We start from the raw sequence: 12015 nt of genomic DNA on the forward strand, positions 1-12015 counted from the left end.
TTAAAATCTGAATCCTGTAGAAGACTTTGCCTTCTCCACAGCCTTTTTAAAGGCACTCTTGACCTCTTTGTTCCTCAGGCTGTAGACCACTGGGTTCAGTATGGGGATGACCATGGTGTGGAACATGGATGCCACTTTGTCCATGTCCATGGAATGGCTGGAGCTGGGCTGTAAGTACATGAAGGTGCCCGTCCCATAGAAGATGGACACTGTAGTGAGGTGGGAGGCACAGGTGGAAAAGGCCTTCTGGTGTCCCTCAGTGAGCACATCCTCAGAATGGTGATAAATATAAACAGGTAGGAGATCAAGATGACCAAGACAGAAAAGAGAACACTGAAGCTCACTACCAAAAAAATAACCATCTCACTGATGTAGATGTCTGAACATGAGAGAGCCAGAAGAGGAGGAGCATCACAGAAGAAGTGATCAACCACAAGGAGAGCCTGAAAATGTTCCCAGTGTGGACGGAGGCATTCAGGAAACTGCAGACGTAGCAGCCCATGGCCAGACAAGCACACACACCTGTCGTCATGGTGGTGGTGTAATGCAGGGGTTTGCACACTGCTGCACAATGGTCATAAGCCATTGAGGCCAAGAGGAAGCTTTCTACAGTGATAAAGTCTACAAGGAAAAAGAACTGGGTGACACAAACATTGTAGGAGATGACCTTGTCTCCTATAAGTAATCCAGCCATGACCTTGGGAGTGACAACTGTAGAGTAACCAAAGTCCACCAGAGACAGATTACTGAGGAAAAAGTACATGGGAGTGTGGAGATGGGAGTCCAAGAGAATCAGTGCCATCATGCTCAGGTTCCCAAGCACAGTGATGAGGTAAATGAGGGTGAACATGATAAAGAGGGGGATCTGCAGGTCGGGGGCATTGGTTAACCCCACAAGAATGAACTCAGTCACTTCTGTACTGTTCTCCATGGGGGTCAGTTGGGAATTATGCAGCTGCCCTGAAGCAGTGAGAAAATCGAATCAGAATTATAAACGGAGTGGATTCCGCTGAAATTAGTCTGCATGTCCACTCTGTGTCTTACTTCGGTGTTGCAAGAATTTGTTTTCAGGATGTTCTAGAACTAAAGCATGGTTGTGACAACAAAATGCAATCTTAAATCATTATAGAACATGCCAGAAAAAGGATTTGGAGATAATGCATCCCAATCTCTTAACTTCATAGAAGACCAAATTAAGGCAAAAAGAAGAAAAGAAAGGACTTAAGTAATGTCACCAGAGTTGTTGCTAATTGGAACAGCTCAGACTCCCAAGTCAAACCTTACAAAACAACCACAAATTACTCTTTGTATTAAACTAGAATCGCTTAGTAAAATTAATGTGAAAGTGAGTTAATTTTGCTTCAACTGACCTTTTTTTTTGTCTTGTCCATTGTGTCAAGAACAGTGTTATATGTTAGTAAAAGATAGTTAAATAAAGCATGTCCTTAGCCTAAAATATATCTTTGAGCAAACACATGAAGGAAGTAGGGGAGTGAGTCTATATTTGGGGAAAGAGCATTTCAGGCAGAGGCAACGACAAATACATGGTACTAGGGTTTGAACATGCCGAGATTGTTCTAGGGACAGCAACAAAACCAATAAGGCTACAGTGGGAAGGAAAGTTTAGGTGAGAGAGGTAGAGCAGCGGGGAGCCATACACTACATTAAATTATGAAGCTTTTATTTTAAGTGAGATTGGAAAACAATAAAAGGATTTAGACCAAAAGGGGACATAATCTGACTTCTTTTTTAAAAAGGTCACTCTTGTAGATCTGTTGGTAATTGAATTTAACATAATAAGGATGGAAGGTGCTGGAAAAATTAGGATACCACTGTAATATTCTAGGTAAACGATGGTGAGTGCCTGAACCAAGATGGTAGTGCGAGAGATAATGAGAAATCCATCCACTTTGGGATATATTTCCAAAGCAGAGCTGACCAAATTTCCTGATATATTGAAAAAGGGACATGAGAGAAAGAGAGGGGTCCACGTTGACTCCAAGTTTTGTATAGTGATACAAAAAATAGTGTAAAAGAAGCAGGTGTTTGGGGAAAGGGGGAAAGAAATCATTTAATCAAGTCCAAGATACCTTTTGGCCATCCAAGTAGAGCATTGTATAAATAATTGGTATGCAATCCAGAGTTGAGGAGAGGTCTGGCTGCCTCAGATTATATTAATTTGAACTATGCTGGCAATTTTTAATGGTTCGACACGCGTATATTAAAGGCACACCATCAAAGAAAAGAGTACATACAGACAGACAAAAATCAGAGTATTCTAATGTTTACAAGGTCGAAAGGATGATGAGATTCAGTGGGTAAGGGGAATGTGGGAGAGAAAGCTACTGCCCCAGGACACTGGACTCAGTCAGACCAAGTAGGCAAAGAGACTTTCAGAGGAGAGTTTAAGTATGTATTGGGTCATGTTGATGAATGACTATAAATGCCAGAAGGCACAGTGGAATGATTTCAGGAGTTGGGCAGGAGTGGGAGCCAAGGTCAGTGAAGGGGATATGCAGAGATGTACATACATTATTTTGTAGCAGTTGAGGGCTTAGATGACAATCCTCAGCTTTGCGATGAGTGACATAGAGCTAAATATAATAATGAGATTAGTCCTATGGGTCTCAAGGTAGGGTAGGGGTTGGGAAGGCAATTCGGGCAGTTGAGAGTCATGACAGACAGAGTTCACTGCTGTTACTAGTGGTATAAGAGGGCCATTTACACAGAGCAGGGTGATGAGGATACCCCCTTGGTTCCTTAAAAAAACTGCTCATTTGATAGCATAGATACAGATTTCCCAAATTCTGGAAAAACAACAACAGTGTGCTAGGAATCACTTCAAAACTTTTTACCAACTTTCTTTTCCACATCTGAAATCTTAGGTTTTAATCCAACATCTTCCTGGAGGAAAAAGAAGGTTATAACTCATTTTAATCTTTTGGAAAGAAATTAAGAACTACAATGGTTCTTCGAGGCATTTGTTGACCTGTTACCACTCTTTGTTCCATAGATGGAAACTTCTGATGGAATGGACCTCCATATAGTTGGTGCTCAGTACAAATTAAAAAATGCAATCTTCCTGACAAAATGTCCTCAGCCTCTGACACAAAATCTCATGTATTCTTCGAAGAATAACACAAGTTCCAAAGCTTCCCTGAAGTCTTCCTCAGCTCCTACCTCTTTAGACATAACTATGTCATTATAATCAATCGAATTCATCACTTCATTACTCTAAGAAAAAAAATTTTTTTAAAGATTTTATTTATTTATTTGACAGAGAGAGAGAGAGCACAAGTAGGCAGAGCGGCAGGCAGAGGGAGAGGGAGAAGCAGGCTCTCCGCTGAGCAGGGAGCCGGACGTGGGGCTCGATCCCAGCACCCCAGGATCATGACCTGAGCTGAAGGCAGCTGCTTAACTGACTGAGCCACCCAGGCGCCCCACTCTAAAAAAAATTTATCATAATTTATCATTTTGTATAAGTGGAAGTCATGATTAATAATGACTTTAGCTGTTATAGGTATGAATTATTGAGCATTTGCTCTGTGCCCATCACCAACTTAGGGGCTGTGCTACTTTACCTCATTTAATCCTCATGTATTGTGTGAGATATTATCCCCACTTCACAGGTATGGAAGCTGAAGGTTTCTGACATTTCGTTACTTGCTTGTGGCTGAAGAAAGTAGCAGAGCAGGGATTTGAAGACAAGGCATTCTGAATTGAAGTTTAAGCTCCTTACATGATGAAATACTCTTTTGATTTTTTACCATTTAAACTAAACTGGGCAAAAAGTAACGCATTTGGTTGATTGGCTGATGACTGATTAAGTGACTAAATCTATCATCGGAAGTCAATGTGGAGAATTAAAAAGCACAAACTTGGGAATCAGATATACCTACCAGTTTGTGTGAACTTTGTGCAAATAACCTACCTTTCTGGATCTTAGCTGAATAATAAGAAGTGGATCTACAAATATTTGCAACCTACTTCAACCCCTCAAAAACTCCTCACAGTTAAAAAGGAACATGACTTCTTAGTAACACCAACCAATAAGCCACATAAAGTGCTGGATGTTGTTCATTCCTTCATTCCCTGTATAAGAACAAATAAGTCTGTATGGTGTACCAGGGTGTATGCCTAATTTCCAGGCTTACAGTGATGAACAAGACTCATTCCCTGACCTCAGGATACCTAGTGCTCTGAGACACATAAATAAACTGATGAATACTATGTACTGTTCTCATTCTCCATCCCAAGAGAGAGCGTTGTTTTCTCATTTGCTCAGAACTCTGTGATGGTGGCTGATCATTTACACTACAGTCATTAGGCAGTCCATGTAATAGTTAATAAATTGAGTGCCCAACCCAGATAAGTCTTTAGTGGCAGAATTAGAATTTGAGATTAAATTTATTCATTTCTATAATATGTCTTGTGTGACTTTACACCTCCATTTGGTGGATTTTATAGCTGATTACTAACCCTAATTTTTCCCTCATTATTGTTCTCCATTCATTCTCTCTCTCCTCAGATATCATATGAACTGCCAGAATATAATAACATTTTATATTTGATCCTCTTAACAACTCTGAAATTAGTCAAAATAACAAATATTATCATATTCCCTCAAAGAGAAAACAGATCGAAATACTTTAAATAACATGATAAATATATATGTTCTAATAGGACCTCTACAGTGTTGAGACATATAATCCCTGATTGCGTAAAACAGATACAAGAAATATTCAAAACCTTCAACCCAATCTTTCAATAAATCAAAGGAGAAATCACTCCTTGATGCATTTTCCTAATTACCTCTATCTAGGCAAATTTATGCAGACAGTAGATTTGATCTAGTAGATTTATAAATTACCTTATTCCCTGAATAATACAATGTGCAAGTCCAGCGCCTTCATATGTGAGTGGATCTCAAATCAGAAACTCAGGCTGTGAAAGAAAGTGAACATCTTATTGCAATGTTCTTCTTTAATGTTTGGCCAAAATGTTTAAAGTTGTCTGGAGGGAGGAAGAAACTGAAGAAAACAAAAATGCTACTGGCCTTGGAATCAACTAATAAGAATTCTAGTTCTGGATCTTCTGCTCACGCTTCTTAGATATCACTTAACCTCTTTGAGCTTTGACATCTTCATTTATAAAATGAGAATAATAAGAAGTTAGCCCCAATGCCATCTTCCCTGAAAACTTCTGCTGTGATAAGAAAATGAGAAAATCTCTAAAATGCCTTCTACTTGTAAGGGGTGATTGTCATAATCACAGCCAACATCATTATTATTTGGGATTGTTTTCCCTAGACCTTGTTGCATGCTCTTAGTAAGATCAGTTTGGGGGAAGGTCATTATTGCTACTAGACAACCATTAACAAATAACATGAATGAATGAATGAATGGCCAAAGTGAGTCTGGTTCTTGGGCTGCTACCTCTAAAATGAAGCCACATGGAGTCATGTGGGAACTTGAAAAGTTAAGTAGTGAGAACCAGGAAGGAGTTATAAAATCATGGAATTCTCAGGGAACAAAAACCCTATGAGGGCTACAGAACACTTTCTCACCTAACTAGGGAAGAAGTGATTAAAGTGTCTATGGGGATCCAGCTCTGCTTGTTGAGGGAGGTCATCAGTAAATTCACATTATTTGTAGTAATTCTCTTCAATAATGTGGAAATCAAGCCATACCATGAACTCCAGGGCTGCAATTTGTGTAGATATTGAAGGATGGAGATAATGGGTTCTGTCATTAAACAAGAAAACAGACCCCTGGAATTTACTCACCTTAAATGTTTGTACCACTGAGAAGAAATATCATTTTATTCAACTGTTTATTGATCCCAAATGTGTTTCAGCCATAATGATGAGCCATGGGAATACAGACCCATGCAGAATAAACATCATTCTTGCATTCATGGTGTTTAAGTCTAATGGAGAAGACAGACACTAAGTGAGTGAACACTCTAAGAGATATATAACTACATATAGAATGAAATGCCACATATATGTAATTATGTGTAGAATAAGCATGTAATTATAAATACTATTTACTTCATGGGAAGGAACATGATGGAATCAAGGAGAGTTTTGATATCAATGCACTATTTTGGTCCTATTTCTGGGAGTTTACCATATCTATCTATCTATATATATATGTGTGTGTGTGTGTATACATATATGGAGAGATTATATATATATGTATAGAGAGAGACTATATACTTATGAATTTATATATATAAGGTTTTTGTATATATACAAATGTATACATATATACACAGAAATATATAAACATACACTTATAAATTAATATGTATATTGTTTATATATAACCTTATGTGTATATAAAGTTCATGAAATGTATATGTTACATGAACATTTTATGTATCTCTGACTTAAACTTTTAATAGATTTTATTTTTTAGAGCAGTTTTAGGTTCACAACAATATGGAGAATAAGGTACAGAGATTTCCCATGTACCCCCTGCCTCACACATGCACAGCCTCCCCCATCATCAACGTCCCTCACCAGAGTAGTACATTTGTTACAAACGAACCTACATTGACACATCATCATCACCCAAAGTCCATAGTTTACATTAGGATTCACTCTTGGTGTTGTAAATTCAGTGGGTTTAGATAAATGTATAATGCTATGTATCCATCATTATAATATCATACAGTGTATTTTCATTGCCTTAAAATTCCTCTGTGCTCCATCTACTCATCCCTCCCTCCACCCAACTCCTGGAAAACACAGTAGTCTCCATAGTTTTGTCTTTTCCGGAAGATCACACAGCTGGAATCAGACAGTATGTAGCTTTTTCCAGTTGGCTTCTTTCACTTAGTGAAATACATTCCTCGATGTATTTTCATGGCTTGCTAGGTTTAAGGATGGAAACCAGGAAGGGAGTTCCACACTCATGGAACCCCCCAAGGGACAACACCCCAACGAGAGCAACAAAAACTTACCTTACACAACCAGCAATTAAATATCTTAAATTTACAAAAGGCAACATGTCAAATTTATTAAATAAAAAACATTTTAAAAATAAAATGTTTATGGGGAATCCAGCTCTGCCTGTTAAGGGAGATTATGAATATATTCACATTACTTATACTAATTCCCTTTGATAATGCAAAAATCATTACCTCTAGGGCACCAACTGGACATAAATATGAGGGACAAGGACACGGACTCTGCCATTAAACAAGCCAAATGGATCCAAGGAATTATTGTTTCATCTAATTCACCTTAAATATTTGCAGCATTGTGTAACAGATTACTGAGTTAGTGAAAACAACACTGGAAGTGGAGCCAAATGATCTCGTTTTAAGACAGTTCCACTGCTTGCTATCTGAATAATTAAAAAACTTACAACCTCAAATTGCTTTGTTTTATTTATTTTTTAACGATACGATGATAACATTTCTTTTTCCAAATGAGGTAAAATGCCAGCAATTATAAACATTGTTAATGTTCTAGTTCTTCAGCTTGATTCATGAGTGTTATTTTATTATGCTTCATAAATTAATATACATTACATATATTCCTTTTCAGGTATTAATTATTTGATCATACAAAACACTCGTTTTCTAATTTTAAAAAAGCGACTACATGGCTTCTGCTATACCTTAAGTTATGCTAAGTAATCTTCAACCATCCCTAAGGCTACCTTTTTTTTTTTTTAAAGATTTTATTTATTTATTTGACAGAGAGAGACACAGCGACAGAGGGAACACAAGCAGGGGGAGTGGGAGAGGGAGAAGCAGGCTTCCCGCCGAACAGGGAGCCCAATGCGGGGCTCAATCCCAGAACCCTGAGATCATGACCTGAGCCGAAGGCAGCTGCTTAATGACTGAGCAACCCAGGCGCCCCCATCCCTAAGGCTACCTTAAGAAGATGCAATCCCAATCCCTTTCCACCAGTTTTTTCTCCTCCAGTCAGAGCACCAAAACAATCAACATCCTTATGAGGTGAGATTGGATAATGATTTAGCAAGAAATACAGATTATGGTTCCCTCTTTGTGCTGAGTCCAGAATTACTTTTATTATTATTATTATTATTTAGGTACAATTGACATCTAACATTATACTACTTTCAGGTGAACACCATAATGATTTAATATTTGTATACATTGCAAAATGATCACCACAAGAAGTCTAGTAAACATTCGTCCCCATACTTAGTTACAAAATTTTTTTTCTTGTGATGAAGACTTAGGATCTACTCTCTTAGTGACTTCTAAATATACAACAGAGTGTTATTAACTATAGTCACCATACTGTATGTTACATCCCCAGGACTTATGTGCTTTATAACTGGAAGTTTATACCTTCTGAATTATGTCAACTTTTTGGATACACATTTCTGGCCATGAGTGGATTACTTGGCACCACATGTCAAGGCACAAAAGTCCCAAATTCTAGATTTCATGCTTCAGATAGGAAAAAGAAGAATTCCTTCACCTCACTCAGCCTCACTTTCTATATCCTTTTAATGGAATTAGTAATACCCACCCTCGATGGTTTCCAGAGTGGCTTGGGGATGAAATAAGACAGAGGATGTGAAATGTTTAGTGAATCACTTAACCTGTATAAAAACTGACTCTTGTTATCAGAGAGTCCTATCCCAGGTTGTTCTGACTCATATCTCACATCAGTATCACTGTGATGGAAAAGGGCTCCAGCAGAGACCCAAAAGACCTTCTTAAAATAAAACAAGAAAACAGACAAACCTGGGCACCAGGTTTTCCCACTATAGTGAGCTTGAATAAAGCCAGATTGGGACGTAAGGGTCTAGTGACTGATGTCTTGAAGGGGATGACACTGTTGTGGAGCCTTCAGGGAACAAGTTCTCTTGTGAGTACATCTACAGCTCCATGCCTCATGGACTGAATATTTTAATTAAAATCTTGCCTGTAGGGACCAAGATCGGAGAGAACTTGCGAAGGAAAGTCATGGGTGTGTGAGCGGCTATTTCTTCTCTAGTCTACATGTCTGTTCTCAAAAATAAAGAAAAAGAGGCTACCAACATTCCTGGCAGCAGATGATGTGGACATCAGAGCAGGAAAAGAAACACAGGCTGGAGGCATTCAACCAGTCACAGAGACATAAGTCAGGTTGGAGTTTTTCGTTTTTTTTTTTTGATCTTTCCCATTGGCAGTAAATGTCCTTGCATCTATTGTGCTCCTTGACTTCTGAACCACATCACCTGACTGGGACTAAAAGCTGGCAAGGGGCTGGTACTCCGCTTTATTCTCCTCAAACACTGATCCTTTTTTCCTCTTATGCATATGGTACAACTTCAAATGAAATTTTATTTCTTGGCCTTCTTACAATTACATGTAGGCTGTGTGGTTTTCCAAGTGGTTCATTTTTAAGTAGTAAAGAGAGACCCAGCCTTCTTATACCTCATGACTCCAAAGATTTCTGTGGATGAGAAGACAGAGTGTGGATAAAAATGCATGGGATATATATGCCATTAGCTGGGACCAATCCATACATCCTAGCATATTTGCAAGGGAATTTCTGTGCCTAGAAAGACAAATTATATCACAAGCATGCACTTGTCTCAAGCATGTCTCTGCCACAATCCAAAAGTAAACATCAATTAGAACATTTTCAGTCTGATTGTAAGGGAGGCTGAAATATCACCCAAACAGGTGGTGAGAAGTACTCTAATCCAATCCCAATCAACTGCAAAGTCTTCTTCTCCTTCTCCTTCTTCTCCTTCTCCTCTTCTTCTGGTACTGTATTATAAACATCAAAGTTGCCAAGAGACTAAATCTAAATTGTTTTCATCATAAAAAGGAAATGATAATTATGTGATTTGATATAGGCTAACACTACAGTCATAATCATATTGCAATAAATAAATATATATCAAATCAGCACTTTGTACACCTTGAACTTGCACGATGTTGTATGTCAAATTATCTCAATTTTTAAAACTATGAAAAAAGGAGATCTATAGCATATTGTATATTTAAAGCATACAGGTGCAATAAAACCAAATCATTTTCAAGAAAAGCATATATCTAAATATATTAGCATTATTGCCTTTACAGAAAAGATAATGGGGGAGGGGGGTTGGTTGAAATTAAGGAGGAAAATGGTGAAATAATAAGATAGAGGGGCTTGCAAAGACCAATTAAGACAGATTGTGATGAACCGAAGAGGATGATTTACTCAAATTTATGAACCTACGTTCCCCACCCTCATATAAGAAGAGTCCTTTGTTGAACACTGCTTCAAACCCACAATCTCCTAGATTAGCTTCATCTCTGAATTGTCATTACACTGCCCAGTGTATAAAAGACAAACAATTGATGGTGATATTTACCATCACAAGTCGTGCAGTGCATACTTTTATACAACCATGTTTGCCATTCAATACATGAGCACCCACACAATATAATTCTTTGAGTAAAAAGTACTTCTCTCTCAGAAAAAGAGATGGAATGAATTGCAGAGTGTAGCTCAGATGACAGAAAAGGGAGAAGAAGCAACTTTTTCCCCTACAATGGAACTAAGTTAGTCCATCATAAATCAGAGAGTAGACCTGAAAGAAATGTCTTAAGACAAGATCCACTCAGGCTGACAGCCATGATATTCCCATGAAGTTTATCCATGATGTCCAGAAGAAGAAAAAGCCAACAGCAAATTCTGGTGGAGTTTCTTCACCTCTCAGGCGTTTTCTAAATTGAGGGTTTATTTCTACTATAAAAATATGTCAGCAGAAGCCGCCACAAATACATATCTTGGAAGACATCTATAGATCAGGGCAGCGGGCAAGGGAAGGCTCCATAGCATTTCAACTGAGAACCAATATTGTCCAGTTGTCTGGAGGGGCATGTGACTGCACATATTAATTCCAGCACTTCCTGACCATCTCCTTTATTCAGGCTAGATGCTAGAGTTGGAGAGATGGATTGAACTGCTCCCCAATGCCAAGAAACATACACCTTCATCTGGCAATGACCATTCAGAAGAAGTGAAGAATATGCTTTTCAAAGAACACAAGCTCTGACATTAGACAGCGAGTTTGGATGTTGGCCGTTTGGAGGATGTTTAGCAAGTCACTGAGTATTTTTTATTTTATTTTATTTTTTTATCACTTACAGCTGTCATTTAAATGATGAGGTGTTTTGTAATTGAGGGTGTTTGGGACCTAAGAAAACGTGGCTCTTAAGATTCTTTCACATTTTCTTATTTCAGAATAATCCACCCTTTTGGATCTATCTAATTTCAAACCATAAGTCTGCAAAGCTTTCCTTTCTAACCCTGGTAAAGCAATCTGGTAAAATCTATTTTAAAAACACTTTTGCTTGGCTACTTTATCCCCATTCGGTTCCTTTTCTTGTTTCTGATAGGAATGATTACCATTTTTCTTAAGTTCTTCAAACCATCCTTAAACCTTCATTGTCAAAAGATGAACTTTTGGTCTTGTTGGAATAAAATGGGCTCCCTCAAATTTTCTCCCACTATCTACCACACCAAACTATGCCTTTACCAAATTTTTTTTTTAAGTTACTGGCATTTTTTTAAAATTTTATTTTATTATGTTAGTCACCATACAATACATCATTAGTTTTTGATGTGATGATCCATGACTCATTGTTTTCATATAACACCCAGTGCTCCATGCAGTACGTGCCCTCCTTAATACCCATCACCAGGCTAACCCAACCCCCTAACCCCTCCCCTCTAAAATCCTCAGTTCATTTCTCAGAGTCCATAGTCTCTCATGGTTCATCTCTCCCTCCGATTCCCCCTCTTCATTTTTCCCTTCCTTCTCCTAATGTCTTCCATGCTATTCCTTATGTTCCACAAATAAGTGAAACCATATGATAATTGACTTTCTCTGCTTGACTTATTTCACTTAACATAATCTCCTCCAGTCCCATCCCTGTTGATGTAAAAGTTGGGTATTCATCCTTTCTGATGGCTGAATAATAATTCCATTGCATATATGGACCACATCTTTATCCATTCATCTGTTGAAGGGCATCTCG

General features: G+C 38.1%; 1 protein-coding gene across 1 annotated transcript; it reads right to left on the reverse strand.

The window, feature by feature from the left end:
* LOC110575838 (olfactory receptor 5B12-like) lies at positions 1 to 934 on the reverse strand. The gene is given in 3 exon segments (XM_021684865.1): positions 1 to 260; positions 263 to 436; positions 439 to 934. Coding segments are annotated over 3 exon segments (927 nt in total). The 5' UTR covers positions 932 to 934.
* Positions 935 to 12015: the final 11081 nt, after the last annotated feature.

The sequence above is a fragment of the Neomonachus schauinslandi genome, chromosome 11 (assembly GCF_002201575.2).
Source record: "Neomonachus schauinslandi chromosome 11, ASM220157v2, whole genome shotgun sequence".
Lineage (NCBI taxonomy): Eukaryota > Metazoa > Chordata > Mammalia > Carnivora > Phocidae > Neomonachus > Neomonachus schauinslandi.